We start from the raw sequence: 21,923 nt of genomic DNA, 5'->3' as shown, positions 1-21,923 counted from the left end.
CATTCATACATGATGGCATTATGGAAGTTGCAGTTGGAAGGCAATTCTTCACTATTAAAATTTTAAATGAACATATTACTCATCCTAATTTATCCTAAAAGATACTTCTATCTATAGTACACAAAAGACATGTACAAGGATATTTACTGAAGCATTGTTTATAATAGCAAAACAACTCATATCTGTAGGAAGCTGGTTAAATATGTTACTATGTAGAGATTAAAAAGCATAAAATAGAACTGTATGTGCTGATAGAAACAAGTTTAAAAAAAACAACAGGCATTATGTAGAATATGTGTTATATATATATATATATATATATATATATATATATATATATATATATATATATATATATAGGTTGTGCCTGGAGATTAGTACTAGATATATGAAATGAAAGACTAGCTTTTCATTTTAAACCCTTTTGTACTATAACATTCTTTCATGTTTATTTATTTATTTTGAGAGAGAAAGAGCATGAGCAGGAGAGGGGCAGACAGAGAAGGAGAGGGAGAATCCCAAGCAGAGTCCAATGTGGGACTTGAACCCACAAACTGCAAGATCATAACCTGAGCAGAAATCAGACACACTTAACCTACCGAGCCACCCAGGTGTCCCTGTACTATAACCTATTTTTAACTTGTAAATATTTCTTTAAATTATAAAATAGAAAAGATGGGAAATCCTTTACCAGTGTGATGCTTTGCTTAAACACTTAAGAACAAATATTAACACAAACACAAATCACCTAAAAGTAGCTCTGCCCTTGGGTCTACAAAGAAGGTTAAGGAAAGGTTTTTGGGTTTTGGGTTTTTGGGTTTGAGAATTGCTACAGAATTCTCACATGGCCTCAGTAGATAATCTCAATGAACAGCAGCATAATGACCCAAACAACTCTATAAACATAATTCAGTGGCTCTTAACCTTTCTGAGGAGGGGCAGTAATAGATAACTCTTGCATACACTTCCAACCCTATGCCCTTCACGTTTTGAGAAATGTGATAACATTTAGGGCATTCTCTTAAAAATGCAGGTAACAAGTTTTATATTAAAAATTTGGGGTCATTCACACACCAAATCCCTATGCTAAAAAAAATCCCAAATCTGGCCCTTGCCTATTCTATTTTTCACCATATTCTATTTTTCACCAGTAAGTGTCCTGACTTTTTTACTGTTCAGCGTGAAGTTCGCAATACATATCTCATCATAATTAGTGTCTGCATAATTACATACACACTGCAAGGCATTTGCGGCACTACCTGGCTCATGGCAAGAACTCAACACCGAATGAAAGTATCAAATGAAAGAGATATGCGTGAATTATATTCTAATTGACATTATTAGAAGATACGGTTTCAGAATTTTATTTTAAATTAAAAGTCACATACAATGAGCCATGTTTATTAGGGTTCCACTGAATTAAATACTGAAGATTTAATTTTTAAGTTTTTTTTTATTTTGAGAGCGAGCACATGAGCCCACGAGGAGCAGAGAGGTAGAGAGCAAATCCTAAGCAGGCACCGTGAGGCTTGAAACCACAAACCGTGAGATCATGACTTGAGCCGAATTCGATAGTCAGACACTCAACCAACTGGGCCACCCAGGTGACCCTTGAAGACTTAATTTAAGAGAACAAAAGTCTTCTATGATTTGATCAAATATTCCTAGAATTATGATTTATTAGGGATATCATAAGCCAACCCAAACTAAGTCCTCTGAATTGGGGTTAAGATGAATTTCCTATGGTTGTAACCTGGATCTCAGCCAATTCACTCTCCCTTTAGGAGTGGTTTATATTCTACATCAAAGACAAACTGTATGCTTAAACAGGTATTAGCTAACACATGATGCCTTTATTCTTAGGTCTACAACCTTTACCATTCTAAGAGTTTCCATTTGAAATCAAATAAAACTTCCACTAAAGACAATCAAATTGAAGACAAATTGAATCTCGTCTCTTCTTTAGCTAGTAAAGCTTTCTCTCTTCACTTAAGAACACTTACCCTTAATTAAGTCAGCTAAAACAGAATGTATAAAGGAAGGGAACTGGGAAAAGTCTTTGAAAAAAACACACAGAAATATATGTGATTGCACTCAGTAGTACTTCTCCCAGTGAATGTAGCAAATCGTGTTCCATGCTGGGAAGAGGACTGAGATGACAATGGGACAAATCAGAGACAACCTGCTATGCAACATAACCCCTACATCCTATATCCTGTGGAGGAATTTTGGGAAGTGCAAAATGGGAGAGCTAATCCCCAAACCCTTCGTGTGTGTGTGTGTGTGTGTGTGTGTGTGTGTGTGTGTGTACTAACATGCATACATGCATAGTTAGACTATCTTTTCCATCCTTTCTTGCCATAAATCCATGTGACTGAGTTCTAGCTACAGGAATGAGAGTAGATGTCATAGACAACATATCTAAGACTGTCTCATAAGCCTGCCACAGGTGACCCTCCATGCTTTTCTTCCTTCTGTGGCTTCATTTAAATGAGTAGAGTGACTTCAAGAGCTATGTTTAAAAGATGGTTGAGGCAGATGATGCAAAGAGCCTGGATACCTGGAGTCACCACTTTGAGACCCACCTCCCAATTGGGAACACCCACTTGGACTTTATAAGAACAAGAAATAAACTTCTATTGTGTTAAGTCACTGAGTGGGTGTTTATCAGTTATAACAACTATCTTATCCAAAGTCATACATTTCCATATTTTATAGTCAAAGCAAGGAGAGGGTCACATAGGAAAACTTTTATCTCCTAGTATCAAGAATTAAAAGAAGAGTAAAAGTTGGCACAGGAACAGACACTCAGATCAATGGAACATAACAGAATCCAGAAATGGACCCACAAACGTATGGCCAACTCATCTTTGACAAAGCAGGAAAGAATATCCAATGGAATAAAGACAGTCTCTTCAGCAAGTGGTGCTGGGAAAACTGGACAGCGACATGCAGAAGAATGAACCTGGACCACTTTCTTACACCATACACAAAAATAAAATGGATGAAAGACCTCAGTGTAAGACAGGAAGCCATCAAAATCCTCGAGGAGAAAGCAGGCAAAAACCTCTTTGATCTTGCCCACAGCAACTTCTTACTCAACACATCTCCAGAGGCAAGGGAAACAAAGACAAAAATGAACTATCGGGACCTCATCAAAATAAAAAGCTTCTGCACAGTGAAGGAAACAATCAGCAAAACTAAAAGGCAACCGACAGAATGGGAGAAGACATTTGCAAATGACGACCAGATAAAGGGTTAGTATCCAAAATCTATAAAGAACTTATCAAACTCAACACCCAAAAAACACATAATCCAGCGAAGAAACAGGCAAAAGACATGAATAGACACTTCTCCAAGGAAGACATCCAGATGGCCAACCGACAAGTGAAAAAATGCGCAACATCACTCATCATCAGGGAAATACAAATCAAAACCACAATGAGATACCACCTTACACCTGTCAGAATGGCTAACATTAACAACTCAGGCAACAACAGATGTTGGCGAGGATGCAGAGAAAGAGGATCTCTTTTGCATTGTTGGTGGCAATGCAAGCTGGTGTAGCCACTCTGGAAAACAGTATGGAGGTTCCTCAAAAAACTAAAAATAGAACTACCCTATGACCCAGCAATTGCACTACTAGGCATTTATCCATGGGACACAGGTGTGCTGTTTCGAAGGGACACATGCACCCCCATGTTTATAGCAGCACTATCTACAATAGCCAAGGTATAGAAAGAGCCCAAATGGCCATCGATGGATGAATGGATAAAGAAGATGTGGTATATATATATACAACAGAGTATTACTCGGCAATCAAAAGGAATGAAATCTTGCCATTTGCAACTACGTGGATGGAACTGGAGGGTATTATGCTAAGTGAAATTAGAGAAGGACAAAAATCATATGACTCCACTCATATGAGGACTTTAAGAGACAAAACAGATGAACATAAGGGAAGGGAAACAAAAAGAATATAAAAACAGGGAGGGGGACAAGACAGAAGAGACTCATAAATATGGAGAACAAACAGGGTTGCTGGAGGGGTTGTGGGAGGGGGAATGGGCTAAATGGGTATGGGGCATTAAGGAATCTACTCCTGAAATCATTGTTTCACTATATGCTAATTTGGATTTAAATTTTAAAAAATAAAAAATAAATTAAAAAAAAAAGAAGAGTAAAAGAAATAAGCTATTCTATTCCTTTCTTTCCAGTGATTCCTAAGGTCTACAGAATTTAAAGTCTGTCTCCACCATTTATTAGCCATATGGCTTTGGGAAACTTCTGAGACTTTGCTACTCTATTAACGAAAATAAAATCACGTATTTCCAGGGGCACCTGGGTGGCTCAGTCAGTTAAACGTCATGATCTCATGGTTCATGAGTTTGAGCCCCACATCAGTGCAGAGCCTTCCTGGGATTCCCTCTCTTCCTCTCTCTCTGCCCCTTCCCCTAATCGCACACATGCTCTCTCTCAAAATAAATTAATAAACTTTAAAAAATAATCACCTACTTCCAGAGTATTTTTGAAAATTTAACATATTTAGCTCAAAGAAAGTGCTTAGAAATGGTAGTTCAAGGGGCATCTGGATGGTTCAGTCAGTTAAGCATCTGACTTGGTTTAGGTTCAGGTCATGATCTCATGGTTTTGTGGATTTAAGCCCCGCATCGGGCTCTGCAGTGACAGCATGAAGTCTGCTTGGGATTCTCTGTCTCCCTGTCTCTCTGCCCCTCCCGCACTTGTGCTGTCTCAGTGTCTCTCAAAATAAATAAACTTTAAAAAGGGGGTGGGCACCAGGGTGGCTCAGTTGGTTAAGCATCTGACTTCAGCTCAGGTCATGATTTCATGGTTCGTTGGTTGGAGCCCCACATCAGGCTCTGTATTCTGTGTCTCCCTCTCTCTCTCTGCCCCTCCCCTGCTCACACTCTCTCAAAAATAAATAAACGTTAAAAAAAATTTTTTTAATGGTAGTTTGATACAAGTTATTAATGTATGGAAATGTATAGCTTTCCTCAGTCCTTCTGGCCCCTAGGCTTCTCTTCTCTCCCTCCATTTTCTGAAGAGAAAAAGGACAGAAGATGAATGGGAAAACGCAATCACAGGCAAAGAACAATCAGCAATGGGAGGGAGTAAGGTAGAACATTAGAAGCAAGCAAGCTACATAGGCTGAAGAGAGAAGAGGCTGAGTAATCAAGGTGGCAGGGATAGGATATAGTTAGTGACAGAGTTCTAGACATCAGACTTTATTAAGCAACACAGAAATGAATGAAATTCTAATCTAAGCCACATTTACTCACATCCAGTGGGAACACAGGACTCAACTATAAGGTGTGTGGCAATGGAGGGCAGGACTGCTTTACAAGCAAGCCTAATGGCTCTTATCCTTTATGCTCTTCTTACTACTGAAAGGTTGAAAACAAACTCAAAATCAGGGGCACCTGGGTGGCTAGTCGGTTAAGCATCTGACTTCAGCTCAGGTCATGATCTTGTGGTTTGTGAGTTCGAGCCCCATACTGGGCTCTGCGCTGACAGCTCAGAGCCTGGAACCTGCTTCAGATTCTGTGTCTCTCTCTCTCTCTGCTCTTCCCCCGCTCATGCTCTGTCTCTCTCTCAAAAATCAATTAACATTAAAAAAATTTTTCTAATAAAAAAAATAAAATCACACACACCCCAGTTGAAAAGTCAAAAGCCTATTCACTGCCTTTAGCATAACCACGGTTTCACTAAGATTAGCAAGTTTACCTTAATAATTTTTCGATACAACCTAGTGACACATCTTTGAACCAGCGGCTTCTACAGACAGCTCCCCCTCTGCATTTAAAAGCTGGCAGTCAGGGGCGCCTGGGTGGCTCCATCAGTTAAGCACCCGACTTTGGCTCAGGTCATGATTTCGCGGTTTGTGAGTTGGAGCCCCGCGTCGGACTCTGTGCTGACAGCTCAGAGCCTGGAGCCTGCTTCGGATTCTGTCTCCCTCTCTCTCTCTCTCAATCTGCCCCTAACCCACTCACATTCTGTCTCTGTCTCTCTCAAAAATAAATAAACATTAAAAAGCTGGCAGTCAAAAAAGCACTGGCTTTTTAGTCAAGCACACCCGAGCTTTTTTTTTATCCAGGTTCTGACATTAGTTCTGACCTCACCCTAAATTGTTTATCCTTGTGAAGCCTCAATTTCTACTTTATAAAACAGGGATACTACCACTTTCTTGCAGGATTTCTGTAAGAATTATAGTCAATGTATAAAAAGTACCTACCACAGTATATTCAAAGTAACAGGGGCTAAATAACTGATAGCTAGTATTTACTGCATACAACAGAACCTACAGAATCACAGTCCAGAAGATAATCTTATTTTATCTGTTCCATTTCCCCTCATTTTTCAGAAAAGGAAACTTGTACAAGATCACAAAGCTAGTTGGTGATTTTGCCAGGTCTCTCTAACTTCCAGGCCAGTACTCTTTTCAATTATACCACTTTGCCCACGATGGGGGCGCGGGGCGGGGGGGGGGGGGGGGGGGGGGGGAGGGGGGTGTGTGAGGGGGCAGTGAGAATCCTAGGAGAAGAGGAGCAGGATCTGGGAAACTATTTCTGATTTTCAATCCAGTTTTCACCAAGTAACATATCATATTGAGCAGAAAAGATGTTATGATAAATTAAAGCAATTAACTAATGTTTTCATTTTATGAGGGCTACAAAATAATTTTATAGCATCTTAGATTATTAAATTATTTTTGCAAACTATTGTTAAAGTCATTTTAGACATGTAGTTCTCACTGGCCCCCCTCAGAAAAATGAAAAATTAACCAATATTTTAAAATGATACTTCTCATTTTTCTCCAAAGGTTTATTTGGCTAAGACTAGGATATTTTTAAAAGATGTGAAGTTACTAAGTACTTTCTGAAAATTACTTCAAAGTATTATGAGACAAAAGAAGACAAAAGGGAAACAAGATTGGGCATGCGTTGATAATTATTGAAACTGATTAATGGGTACACAGATATTGATTATACTATTTTGCCTACTCTTACAGATATTTAAGTTTTTCCACAATAAAAAGTATTAAAAACACCGAAAAAATGGGAAGTAAAATTCCATTTTAAACTATCCAAACTTAAAATCACAGATTAATACTGTGTTTGTTAGCTGCATTTGTAAACATGTAGTCATTTATTTGAAAAAAAAAAAATGAGAGAATATGTATTAGGTACTGTGCTATACATGCAAAAATTAAACAAACAAACAAACAAAAAAACCACTAGTCACCATGCCAAATACTTCAAGTTGCTCAAACCAGCTGGGTATTAGGTAATTAGAGAACTAATAATGTGGTAAGTGCTGTCAAAGTGCTATTACAAAAAAGTGCTTGGGATGCACCAAAAGGGGATTCATTATGCTGATGAGAAGAACTAGGTCCTAGTAAAGATTTCCTACAGAGAATGACATTTGAAGACTGGATTTTTCAGCCAGGGTAAGGAAAGTGGAAAATGTTCAGGCATTCAATGCAGGAAGAAGTTGCACTGAGCAAAAACAAAAAGCCCAGAGACAATGTGGCTTGTGCTGAGAATTGCAAGTAGCCTGCAGTGTCCCCGTTGTGCCAATGGGTTAGAGTAAGGCAACAATAGGCTGGTGAAGTTTCTTAGATCATATTTAAAGCGTCTTACACGCAGACTAATCTGAACACAGTCAGAAGTCAATGAAGCTTTTACAGCACAGAAAGGAATAGTCAAATTTATCTACATTTTAGAAATATTACTCTGTTGGCAGTATGGACGACGGCCTGAAGAATAAAGGGTGAGGCACAAAGATTATTCACTAAAAAGATGGGCCTGGACCAAACAGCAGTAGAAACTGCAGAAACAGAAGTGTGGCATAGAGCAGTAGACCACACTGCAGTAGAAACTGAAAAAGAGGGGCAAGGACTTCAGAAGCGTGACTGGCAGGATGCAGAGACCAGTACATGTAAAGAGGAGAACAGGGAGACTCAAAAGTAAGAGCCAGGTTTTAAGGAGTGCTGTTTTTTCTCTAGAGCATGAACTCATGGTAACAGTGATATTATTAAGCAATACAGGGATCACAGCAAGAAAAACTAAAGATGGGGGCACCTGGGTGGCTCACTTAGTTAAGTGTCCGATTCTTGATTTTGGCTCAGGTCATGATCTCACAGTTCCTGAGTTCAAGCCCCACATGGGCTCTGTGCTGACAGTGTGGAGCCTGCTTGGGATTCTCTCTCTCCCTCTCTCTCTGCCCCTCCACTTGCTCTCTCTCTCTCAAAATAAATAAATAAAACCTTTAAAAAAACCTGAAGATAATAAATTTAGTTTTGAATGTGTTGATTTGAAGGTCTATTAACATTCTATTTAGTAGGTAATTCTAGAACAGAAGTTTGGGCTCAGGAAACAAGATAGCTACAGATAAAAGTCTGGGAGGCATCCGTGTCTGTGTACCAAGAAGCGAAGCCATTACCCAGAGAGAGGTTATAGGGTAAACAAGATACAGGAGCCCAAGTTATCTCTAGTTAAGCCTTTGACGCACAAACCTCCAGGACATTTGTTGTTGTTACTGTACTTGTTTTCATTTCTTTACTATTATTTAAAATATTTTTCATTTAAAAACAATACAGTCCCCCAAAACATTTTCTTTTTTCTCTTTACAAACCTAGGGCAACAGGCTAAAGAATGACCAAATCCAGGCTATAGCTCTAATCTAAGAAGTCCAGGCAGGACTTCTAGAGCCAACTGATGAGTAAAGCAGAAACTGGGCCAACCAACATAACAACACCAGGCTACCTCTTGCGTTTCAGAGGCCTTAGATACACCGATATGCAGCATCGAGTTAATTACATTACTTAAAATATTTCACAAAAGTCAATAAGTAACATCCCAAGGTACTCACCAGGCCTTTGATCCTGTTCCAGTACACAAATTGAGCCCTGAACTCTTCTGTTTTTCCCATGGACCATCATCAACTGAAATCTCATAGTAGGAAGCCCTAAGAATTGAGAATATAAAACTGGATTTGCTGGATTTATGGCTCACGGTAAATAAGACAAATACCGTTTCTTCAGAACTAATGAACTCTAAGTGGGCCAGCTTGACTCAGACATACCTGACTTAGGCACGCACACCATGATGCTAATACCAATACTGATTAAGTGAAAAAGTAAAAAAAAAAAAAAAAAAAAAATCTGTAAAACTGCATCCCTCTCCTATCCATATGTTCCTTTATATCAGTATTTTAACATTTCAAACAAGGGCTCCTTATAAATTTTTACCTATGATTGCTTCTACTGTTTTTATGGACTCTAGCACATACAGATCCTTATTTCAGAATTCAAAAAGAAAATACCATTCTTAAGTGAGTTTCATTCTTGGTAGATAGTTCTTGATATATCCCAATCTGTATCTAATCCTTCAAGTTACCAACAGTTCCTGGTCAACTCGTGTTTTTTAAGTTACATGTTAATGTGCCTTTTGAATTGATAGTAAGCTAAGAGAGATAAAGTTCTAAAGAAAATTCTCAGTCAGTGCTGCATCAGTGGGCAAAACTAGGAATAAAACTAAAACTATAATTTCTAGAGATTTCTATTTCTTACAGTATTTCATAAGTATTAAATCAAATGGGTTTTCTGACACCAGAAAAAATGGCACTATTCCTTAACTGTATGAACATACAAATTTACAATTATTCAAAAAAACTTTTGAAACATGTAAAAGCTTATTTTGTAAACTGTATCTTAAAATAATGGTGTCATTGATCAACACTGGGTTATTTTTGTCCAGCAGATAAAAAAGTTAAACTCTTAATATAGCTTTTCCAATAATGACAATTATTAGGCTTGCAAACACTAACATTCAATGGATAATATTATCTCTTATTTTAACCCTTTCAATTTCTCCTGCCAAATTCAATCTTTAAAGGTTTTACATGGCACAACTCCTTTTCATTTTTTCTCTGAAGTCACCATTCTTCATAAAAGATAGGCTTAATATTCACATTTAATCTATTTCATAGCTTTGTTATGTTTTCCTAGAATGTTGGGAATTTTAGACATATTAGGAGCCTATTACATTCAGACAAGCCAGTCAACTCTACAGGAATGGCTGCTATTATGCCAGAATCACACTGAAACAAAAGATTGATTAGAGTTAAGTGGGGACAGGAGAGAAGCAGAGCTGGAGAGGAAGAAAAGTATAGTCAGGTAAGAGGTGTTGAGTCCAAAAACAATGAGCAAATTTAGTGTCATTCTCACATGCAGGTTTATCAAGATTAGTCAACTCAGAAATTTTTTTTCAGGGAAATTATTTTTTTAAGGCAGCAATAAAACTCACAGTCCCTTTAGAGTGGGGATACTTCTTCTTAAATTCTCCACTGCTACAGCCCAAGAATAAGACATTCTAGGTTAGAACAAATAGGAGAAAAGAAAAAAAAAAATTGGGCTTTTAAAATGTTCTTAAATGTAAGAACATTATAAATGAGGCAGGAATAATATTGCTGCACTTCATATTTTCCAAGCAAAGCACTTAAGTTTTCAGGGCATAGTGAAGCCTCAGTACAGGACCTGGAATCAGAAATACTGGGTTTTATATGACAGTTATAATGCTAACTAATTAATTATATGACCATGGACAAGTCATTTGAACGCTTCAAATCTCAGTTTTTTCACTGATAATTACAACTACCCTTTCTCACAGGGTTGCTATGAGAGTTTAATGCGGTAATACACACAGTGCCTGACACACAGCAGGCATCCAGTAAGTGTTCATTTCCTTTCCAGCTAAGGGTCTAGGTCATAGATTCTTTAAAAGTAAGTTCTAATACCTCCAATAGTGAGAACTTTTTCAATAGCATCAGAAGCGAACCCACTGCTCTCCTTATCTTAGTAAGGATATAAGGTGAGGCTCAAAGAACACAAAAATAAGCAGCATCAGACATTATTTAGGAGATAAACCAACCAAATCACTGCTGCCACAGAAAACAACATTCAATCTAAAATCTAATGGGACTTCACTGAATTCCCAAAAGTCTGTCAACTGATCCCAGTTTTCCTCCTTTTATAAGTTATTTAATTTTTAGTAAGTACAAATTATAAAGCAACACTAGTAGAAGCTCTCAGAAGTTACAACTTTTAAAATATACAAACCGAATAACATAAGCCATTAAATGGCTTCTCTAGAATAAACATAAACTTACAAAACATTTTTACCTTTGTCATCTATTATTTTGTTATTCAAGTATAATTAACAGTGTTCTATTAGTTTCAGATGTACAGTATGATTCAACAATTGTGTACATCTCTCAGAGCTCATCAAGACCAGTGCTCTCTTAAGCCCCTCTATCTCTTTCACCCACCACCCCTCCCCTCTGGCAACCACCAGTTTGTTCTCTGTATTTAAGAGTCTGTTTCTTTTTTTTCTATTTGTTCATTTGTTTTGTTTCTTAAAATCCACATTATGAGTGAAATCACACGGTAATTGCTTTTCTCTAACTGACTTATTTCACTTAGCATAAAACCCTCTAGGTCCATCCGTGCTGTCACAAATGGCAAGGTTTCATTTGTCATCTATTGTAGAAATTTCTTCAATTTAATTTAAAGTTGTTGCTTTCTGCCTTCTGTTTTTAGTAATCATGACTAAATTATATCACTAATTAGAGATACATTTTCTGCCTTCTTTATCACATAAAAGTATCCATTATTCATTTCCATATTGCTTCAAACTTGGTATATAGCAAAAGAAAAAAATCTTATGTATAGTGTAAGTCTTATTACTACGTTAAAATAAATATATTTACACTTTACGTTCTGTAAAGAATGTATGTTTAGGATTCCTTTGAAGAATAACTTTTACTTTTAATACTTTAAAAATTATACATTTTACCACGCTCCAAAAAAAATAAGATCCCTAGTGACTCGCATGTCACACATAGCAGGTACACAATATATTTTTACTGAATAAACTTAAAATTACATTAATCAAAATAATTATAACTGAAAAAGATTGGCCAAAGCATGCTGCTGAATCAGGCTTTGTTCTTTTCAGTACTACCTGAGTTAATGATTGGCTAAAACAGAGATATCTTCTTTAATTAAGACAAACATTTCTCATCATAATTAAACTTCTTATGAAAAGACAGGACAACGAACAGAATTCCAGAATACATGGAACTCTCAGTAAACTAGGGAATCAACTACATGATCTTCAAAGGGTCACATGGTTCTGGTAGCAGCAAAGTGGGACAGATTCATCTCTAATTTTCCACTCCTAATTCATTTACATCTAGAAAAATGCAAAGGCAAGTTCTAAATGACAATGAAGAATTAAATTAACGTTACATTATGGCAGTCATTTTACAACTGGTAACTAATGTCACACAAAAAGTTTTGAAACAAAATTCTGACAATTTAAGCCTAAATTATACTCAACACCCACAAAACAGATTTCATCAGTAATAAAATACTATTATTTTTATACTAATGAGGAACTTTATTAACCTTAATATTTGCTAATAATGGTTACAAATCTTAAACTGTCAATATACTTGACATACGATGTTGCATAAGGGATACAATTAGCACCAAGTAGTATTCCTGCCCAACATGTTTAGCATGAATCTCATCATGCATAGGAAAAAAATCATACAAATCTAAAACAAGGGATATTCTACAAACCAACTGGGTTAGACTATTCCAAAATATTAATATCATGAATGAAAAAATAGTGGTGGGACTATCACGAATGAAAAAACAGTGGTGGGACTGAGGAACTGTTCTTAATTCTAAAGGGCCATGATGGCCAATGCAATGCATAATCCTTAACTAGATCCTGGATAAAAATAAGCAAACAAATCTACCTTAAGGGACACTATTAAGATAATTAGTAGGGAAGTTGTGATATGGACTGTCTATAAAAGTTTGTAACAACTGCAAATGTATGCCTAGTATATCATTCTCTTAAACATTTATAAAGCCACCTATATGATAGATTAAAGGCCCTGCAGTAACAGGACCCAAATAACTTTTTGTTTAATCTAGGGTTTCACAAACTTTTTTGGTCATAGAACCTTCTTTCCCCTTAACACGTATTATAAATGTGTGAGAGGGTTTGGGAAATATTTCATTTAATAATTCACTTCTATTACTTCTATCACCTTAATTATTCATAATTCTTAAGTTATAGAAATTGAATAAATATCTAAAAAATACTAAAACATTAAATTCCAAACTCAAGATCACAGGTTTAAAAGTACCTGGATGATAGACTCTCCCCAATGAAGACTTCATTTAGTGCCCTCACTGGCAAAAGCTGGGGTCCTGAAGCCTCAGGTCCTGAAGGTGATGAAAAAAATTTTTTTCAAGACAACTTGTTTAAATCTTAGAAACGTTAGGATTTCAATTTTATGAGACATTACAATATTCACACTTTTCACTATAATCCATACTTTAACATTATTAACATATAAATAAAATATCTTATTTAAAGTGTTCATAATAGGGGCGCCTGGATGGCTCAGTCAGTTCAGCATCCAGCTTCAGCTCAGGTCATGATCTCACCACTCGTGGGTTCAAGCCCCGTGTCAGCTCTGTGTTGACTGTGTGGCGTCTGCTTCAGATTCTGTCTCCCTCTGCCCCTCCCCCGCTTACTCATGCTCATTTGACTCTCATGCTCACTCACTCGCTCTCTCAAAAATAAATAAAACATGAAAAAACTGGGGCGCCTGGGTGGCTCAGTTGGTTAAGCATCTGACTTCAGCTCAGGTCATGATCACAGGGTCCGTGGATTTGAGCCCCACATCAAGCTCTGTGCTGACAGCCTGGGGCCTGCTTCAGATTCTGTGTCCCCCCTCCCCTTGCAGCCCCTCCCCCACTCACGCTCTGTCTTGTTCTGTCTCTCAAAAATAAATAAATGCGAAAAAAATTATAAAAAAAAAAAAAAAAAAAATATTAAAAAATAAATAAAATGTTCATAATATGAACCTCAAAGTCACCTAACATTGCTGCAATGAAGCCTCTAGCTCTCCAAAATAAGCCTTCATTCTTCTTGAAACAATTTTTCAAGACCGAGAAAATACATATTTATTCTTCTCATAAGATTTTTGTTGTCACATTTAATTTCTCTCTAAAAGCTTCAGAGGTAGAAATGATCAAGTACTTCCAGAGGAGAGCCACTTTGAAGTTAAGTGGCAAATTACACCCATGGCTCATACTGGAAACCAAATCAGTTATTATTAGAGATCAGATTTCTTTTTTTTAAATAGAAAACTTCAAGAGTGTTTCTAGCAATAGTAGTCCTGAAGGAACACTGCCACATCTCCTTTCATGACTTCTGAAAAATGTCATCTTTTTTTTCTTTTTTATTCTATAAGGCTATATGCACAGTTTATGTAATCTGCCTTGATATTTAAACCTCACTTCATCACAAAATCTTCCAAAGGATTCCCGCTGCTTTCTCCATTAAAATTGCAATTGTCACCTTCAAATGGTTTCTTTTACTTCTCTTTTATCAGTCTCCCAACTGGAAATGCCAACCTCATCTTCTCAATGTCACCAAAAGCGGATTCATTGCACCCAACTCTCGCTGGGCAAGCATTGTGGAACAAGTTCCCTTCTCTGTCTCCTCCATGCTTTCTCCTAAGTCAAAGCTTGAAAGTCTACCTGGACTGTGGTAACTAGCCTCTAACAGGGTCCCCAGTGATTCCTGCCTGCAGGTATTCACATTCTTGTGTAACTCTCTGATAGCATATTAGGTTTGGTCTATGTGACCAAATAGGGTACGATACGAGTGATGGTACGACACTTCCGAGATTTGGTTTAAAAAGCCACCCTGGCTTCCTTCCACCTCAGCCTCTTTTCTCAGATCACTTGGCTTCTGGGGGGTTGAGGGGATGGGGAGAGACTTCATGAGCAGTCAAATAAAGAGGCCTACATAGTGAGGAACTAAAGCCTCCCGCTAACAGTTATGTGAGGAGCTGAGAAGCACATCTTCCAGTCCCAGATGTCTTCAAATACTGCTGTCCTGGCTGACAGCTTGATCCTCCTCCCAAAAAGACTCTAAACCAGAACTAACAAGCTAACCTGTTCCTGGAGTCTTGACCTTCACAATCTCTGAAATCATAAATATTTGTGTTTTAAGATGCTAAATTTGGGGGTGATTCGTTATGCAGTAATAAATATCTAATACACACTAAACACCTCATATACTAATAAAATCTCTACCACTGTCACCAACACAACCACTGATCTAATATTCTCCTGACTTGCTACCCTATTATATTCCTGTTTATATGTTTATTAGACACTAATTACACGTATCTCATTTCTTTTGGATTTAACAGTCTATGGGGGACCCAACGATGCTTTTGAATATAACAAGTTGTCATACAATGCCAAAGACCAAAAGAAAACTTGTTATCTGATTAAACTGTACGATGGGCTAACGTGATCAGCTCAATCTCATAATATAGCTGAAAAAACTTGACACAAAAAGGTATATCAAAAAATTTGTTATGTTTAATCAAATTCACATTAAAGATTATAAAACCTAACTTTTGAAATTGTCTTAATTTGGTACTAGATCTATCATTCTCACACATGTCAAAATTCAACAGTTTTACAAATGTAAAAAACTAAATTTTATTCTTGAAATTATTTTTTTTTACATAAGGTAATTCCTTTTTCTTTTTAGTGTTTGTTTATTTTTGAGGGAGGGAGGGAGGGAGGGAAGGAGGATGGGAGGGAGGGAGGGAGGGAGAGAGAGAGAATGGGACAGAGTACAAGTGGGGGAGGGGCAGAGAGAGAGGGAGACACAGAATCCTAGGCAGGCTCCAGGCTCTGAGCTGTCAGCACAGAGGCTGACGCAGGCCTCAGACTCACAGACTGTGAGATCATGACCTGAGCCGAAGTCAGAGGCTTAACTGACTGAGCCACACAGGCACCCCTACGTAAGGTAATTCCTAATGGAATTTGTTTTACATCTCCCCACAGGTTTTCTGCAAATGCCAAACTAACAGTAGGTACTCACTAAATATTACTAATAAATCTGATTTCTCACCAAACTGTAACCATGTATTTTATATAGTATTGACTTTCTGCCTCTATTCCCATTTCTCCCTATCCAAATTTTCCTTTCCATTTTGCACTTTTATTGTGTGTACTTGCTGAATTTCACCTAGAACCCTTTGTCAAACAAGAAAATTAAGATTGCTTCAGGTCTCATTAATCATCTTAATTCTGCCTATATTTTCTTTCATGCTAATTGACTACTACCAAACATTACCTAACCAATGAAACTGTACATTTATAACTTAATTCAATAGGACATGTAAAGGACAACTAACAATTTTCTATCCAAAACAATGGATTACAAAATTAATTATAATTTGTATTTTTAAATATAGAATTGTTATACTAGTAACAGGGACCACTACATGTACAATTCTCTTTCACCACCATGCTGCTATACTATGTTTCCAGGTTTACTTGCAGTGGGTACACCCATGAGACTAGTAATGGCCAATGAAATATGAGGAAAAGTAGTGATAAAGCCTGGCTCCTAAAACCTGCCTTAAGATACTCTATGCTCTTTCTTCTTTCCACAAGCTACAGAGGATCCAATAGAAAACTCAGAGGCCTTAGAAGATGGTAGGAGGCACTGTTTGGAAGTTCTTCAACACCCAGTTGACAGTGACATGAAATAGAAATAAACTTTCAATATGTTAAGCCACTGAGAATCTGGGATTATTTATCAAATCAATTCACTTATCCAAATTAATACAACTAGACTTGCAAATAAAGCTACTAATTTATGCGATGAAAATTTTTAAAAATAATAATATACCAACCCTACCTTCCCTTGAACATATCCTTTAACAACTTGTACATAAATACAATCCAATAAAGGATAGATTTTTCTTAAGCTGAAAAGTTAAACAAACATACACAATACTAGAATTTTTTTTTTTTTCTCTGTAATCTTTGGTTCTAAATTAGAAAGATAGGGGAGCCCGGGTGGCTCAGTCAGTTGAGCATCTGACTCTTGATTTTGGTTCAGGTCATGAACCCAGGGTCATGAAATCAAGCCTGGCATAGAGCTCTGTGCTGAGTGTGGAGCTTGCTTAGGATTCTGTCTCTCTCTCTTTCTCTCTCTCGCTCTCACTCTCTCTCTCTCGCTCTCCCTCTGCCCCTCTTCTCCACTCATGCTCTCTCTAAAAAAAATTTTTTTTAATTTACAACAGACAACATGGATGGAACTAGAGGGTATTATGCTAAGCGAAATAAGTCAGTGAAAGAAAGACAGGTATATGATTTCACTCATGTGGCATTTGAGAAACTCGACAGATGAACATATGGGATGGGAAGGAAAAATAAGATATAAACAGAGAGGGAGGCAAACCATAAGAGACTCTAAAATACACAGAAAAAACTGAGGGTTGCTGGATGGGAGGTAGGTAGGGGGACGGGTTAAATGGGTGATTGGCATTAAAGAGGGCACTTTTTGACATGAGCACTGGGTATCCTATGTAAGAGATGAATCACTGAGTTCTACTCCTGAAGCCAAGACTATACTGATGTTAACTAATTTGAATTTAAATTAAAAAAAAATTAAAACACATAAATATAAATATATTATTAGAAAGCTAAATCCAGGATAAAACATGGTAGCATATTTATACTCTCAAATCTACTCCAATATTTCAAAATTCCTAATGGCAGCCTCCTAAGAAATGTTCCCTACCAACTTGCTAAGAATTTAAATAGAAAAAAATGAGATACAATTTGAAATCTTCCTAAATTTTTTCTCATAAAGCTATAAAAATAACAAAACTCACAAAAAAGCCCTCTAAAATAGTGCCTAGGCACAGTTAAATATCATATAATTGCTTCTAACAAAAATAATTATTACAATAAGCATAGTAATTTCCAGTGTTGCTATTGAGAATTCTGAAACTATTCTGATTCCAGATTCTTTATATATAAAATAACCTACTTCAGCCACAATCACCACCACCACTTCCTCTCTGGAAGCTTTCAGGAGCTTTGTTTCATCCCTAATATTCTGACATACCTTGGTTTGAAATCTGTTACCATTACTTGTGAGTCCTTTCAATTCAAAGAATGGTGCCTACATTTTGAGAAATTCTCTTGTGTTTTTTTTATTTTGAACATTTTCTCTTCTTTTTCTAGAAAAACATTAATCAGATGTGAACATCCTGGATGTTACTTAGTTAATAACTATGTGATTTTGTTTCTATATATATTTAGTTTTACAAACTAAACAGTAAATCTGAGACAGGAATCTGAGCAATGAATCTCTGAATATCAATCTATAGCTTTCCTATAATGTAGTTGGTGAATTTCAGAGCCAAATCTTAAACACCTCTAGTGGTAGCAATAACTTCTTTTGGTGAGGGATAAAGTAAAACTTTTAGTTAAAAATTTAAATCTTACTGCAGTCTTTGAAAAACAGTAATAGGAATCCATATGCATATGATTGGGTGGGGGGAGCATCTTTAAAACATGACATGAACACACAGTTTAAGAATATCCTAACCTATATAAACCTATACATCACCATGGGGGTGCCTTGGGGGCTCAATTGGTTACACATCCCACTCTTGATTTTGGCTCAGGTCACAATCTCATGGTTTTGTGAGTTCAAGCCCTGTGCTGGGCTCTGTGTGCTGATGCTGGAAGCCTGCTTGGGAGTCTCCTTCTCTTTGCCCCTCTCCTGCTCGCACTCTGTCTCCCTCTCTCAAAATAAATAAATAAACTGAAAAATAAAAAGCTTTAAATCACCATGAAAAACTCTGAGAACAATGACCATAAATAAACATCAGGTACCACGACAAGACAGAGACAAAACAGATATTTAAAGGTAGCTTTTCCTGGTAAGTTTAGCCAAGAAATGAAACACAGGACAAAAAAATATCTTTTCCTGGAGTCCGTAGATATCTAGTATATCTCTTGGGATCTTCTTGTATCATAAAAATCTTATAGTTACTGGAAAAAGTGGGAAAATATGGTTAAATTATAACCCACAAATTAACTCACAACTGAGAATTCAACTGAACACTCATAACAAAAAACTGCATATCACCTTATGCTAATATTCTCTTAGCAGTTTACAGAGATTGAAACACAAATCTTAAGGCTAACATGCAAAATTTCTCAACAAAAAGGTTTTAAATCAATGAGCATAACTGTGGTGAATACATTTAAATACAACCATACAAGTGTATAATTATGATGAAATCTACATACTAGCTCGTTTTATTTCTACTGCTTTCTTTTTCCTTTTTGACATTTCAAAGATTAAGGCCAAGAATCTGTCCTTAAATATCAACTATTCTCTTAGACATTTATAATCCTTCCATAATCAACAAGTTTTCAATCCTAGATAACATTTCTTCTGGAAATATGCTTACTTCTTATTTCAGTATCTAGTCATTAAATTTTACACCTGAAGTAGTTCACTGTTATTTTCTTAAGTATGGTCAGTGGCACTAAAATCCTCAAATAATTATAGATTATTACTTCTAGAAATTAGAAATCAAAGGAACTCTAAGTTAAATATTGCTCCAAACACATCTAATTCCCAATCCACCTACTTTCATCATGAACTCTTTCAATGTTGAAGGCTCTGCTATGTTGATTCAAACTCAGCTGCTGTTCGTGAAGGTCCACGGGAACAGGGTTTATGCCAGTCCCTTCAAGGTACAATCTGATTCGTTGCCTCCATAACCACCTTAGAAGAGTGAAGGAAAATCAAATTAATTTAAGATAGAATAAAGTATTTTTAGAATTAGATATAATTTCACCAAATTAAAAAAATAAAAATATTAAAAAACTAGTTATCCCATGAACAAATTATACCAGAAACATCCAAAACCCACAGGTTCCTACTCAAAGACAAATTTAGAGATTAGGTCTCTCAATTATAACAGAAATATCTAATGTATTTATATAGAATCTCACACATAACTGAATTAAAGCCAAATTCTTTATCATATATCCATTAAATCTAAGATACTGAGTTAGATATAGTTGCATTTTGCTCATACAAAAACATAACATGAAGAAAAGAAAGCACTCTGAAATTAAAATAATACTGTGTTCTGGTGGTCAGATTAGATAAAATTCCCTCCCCTAAAATTCTGTAATGATGATTTTCTTTAATAATAAAAAAGAAATCAATGACAAATATTATAACATTTAAGATTATACCTAAAACTTAAACATTTTTGATAAAAGGAAAAAAAAATCAGGTAAAATTAATTTCAAAACCAAAAACTGATGTGTCAAAAAGTTAGTGGGACAGATTCTGCTAGATTAGCATATAAAAATATACTCCCATTTGGTAGCTATAAACTGGTCATCTGTAGAGGTGCCAAACTTCTGAAATCAATAGAAACTGGAATCATTATTAATGATTCCACAAGTCAAGAAGACTTAATACAATTTCACAAAAACCAGAGAAAAAGCTTTCTCCAACAATAAAAATCTAGTCTAAATCAGGAAATAAAAAAGTAGTCCAACTTGGCTCACTCTACTATCATCACCAACCCCATCTCAGCTCCTCCCCCCATCCTTCTTTTTTCAGGACAGCCTGGCCTCCAAACACAGTAAGTGAAAAAAAATATGAAAAAACATCCCCCTGCTTAAGATACACTTAATATGTAAAATAAAGACATCAGGAACCTTCAGCATAGTGGAGTAAATCCAACCCTCAGCCATTCCGGATGGGAGATGAGGATAAAAAATATAAAATCTCAGAATTTGAACACTTAATTTTAGCCAACAGTTTTAACTATCTTTCTACCAAACTGCTAAGAACACAGAACCAGTTTTAAAAAGTGGAAATGCGGCCTCTATCTCACTGATGGAGAAAACCCCTCCACGTGCAATTATGTTACAGGCCAAGGGCACTTGTCAGGGTTTCTGGACAGTTCCACCTGGACTAGAAGAAAGTAAGGTAGAGATGTTTGTGACTCAGCTAGTTTATTACTTTTTATGGCTACTGTTGTAACTATGGACTAAGCCAAATATTATCTAACTTGTACTGTTCAATAGCATTTTTAATAGCACATATTTATTAAGATTATTTGTAAAACAACTGTAAGAAATTCCTACCTGAACTCACCACGATAGAACTTCTGTAAGGCTTCTGGAAAGGAATGTGTATATCGAACAGGAAGACATAAATGACCCTCAGACCTTTATTTTAAGAGATTTGGAGTGGTGTAAAGGGAAGAAAGAGGAAAAAAAAATTTAATTCAAAAGGTATCACTAAGCTATAAAAATCAGACATAAAATTTTGTAAATTTTTATTCTATACTTCATTTTTTTGCTACAAAGTTTTCTATATTTTCAATAAGACAGAAAGACCAAACAGAAAGACCAAAGTGATTTTACATACAGCTTTATTGCCATGATACACAAAACTACTTAAGTTTCCACATTACAGTGAAACTAAAAAATAACAGCAAATGTGCCACTGATTGATTTCCCTATAAAATTATCTGATGGTATAGTGACATTTGCATCCTACTTTTATAATATTTATCTATTAACTTTAGGCAAGTCATTTTAGCATCAGCTTCCTCATCTCTAAAAGGGTGATAGAACCACCAATCTCAAAAGGTTATTCTGAGGAATCAAACTATTTATGGTTCAAAAGTGAACCATAAATCTTTTAAATGTCATTTAAGATATTCCAAGTCATAAAGAGAAATCATAAAGCTTAATCCAATGCAATCCTTCATTTATTAAAAAAATATAGAAGAATTAACTCCTTTTCAAGGAGTTAAAAGCTTGATGTATGGGGCGCCTGGGTGGCTCAGTTGGTTGAGTGTCTGACTGTGGCTCAGGTCATGATCTTGTGGTTCATGAGTTCGAGTCCTATGTCAGACTCTGTGCTGACAGCTCGGAG

At 36.3% G+C, this 21,923-nt stretch overlaps 1 protein-coding gene across 7 annotated transcripts in view; it reads right to left on the bottom strand.

Annotated features, from left to right (window-relative positions):
- NADK2 (NAD kinase 2, mitochondrial) overlaps positions 1-21,923 on the bottom strand; it is a 48,919-nt gene that overhangs the window by 7,548 nt on the left and 19,448 nt on the right. For 6 of the 7 annotated variants that reach the window (XM_042951925.1, XM_042951964.1, XM_042951948.1 and 3 more), the window contains exons 5-9: positions 21,125-21,208; positions 19,603-19,739; positions 13,246-13,324; positions 10,329-10,394; positions 8,893-8,988 (exon numbers count right to left, since the gene is read on the bottom strand). In XM_042951925.1, coding sequence (XP_042807859.1) covers positions 8,893-8,988; positions 10,329-10,394; positions 13,246-13,324; positions 19,603-19,739; positions 21,125-21,208 — 462 coding nt within the window. The remainder of the gene's footprint in view (positions 1-8,892; positions 8,989-10,328; positions 10,395-13,245; positions 13,325-19,602; positions 19,740-21,124; positions 21,209-21,923) is intronic. The other variant, XM_042951929.1, reaches the window with a different exon arrangement.

The sequence above is a fragment of the Panthera leo genome, chromosome A1 (assembly GCF_018350215.1).
Source record: "Panthera leo isolate Ple1 chromosome A1, P.leo_Ple1_pat1.1, whole genome shotgun sequence".
Taxonomy (NCBI): Eukaryota; Metazoa; Chordata; class Mammalia; order Carnivora; family Felidae; genus Panthera; species Panthera leo.
This window is presented reverse-complemented; position numbering and strand designations above follow the sequence as displayed.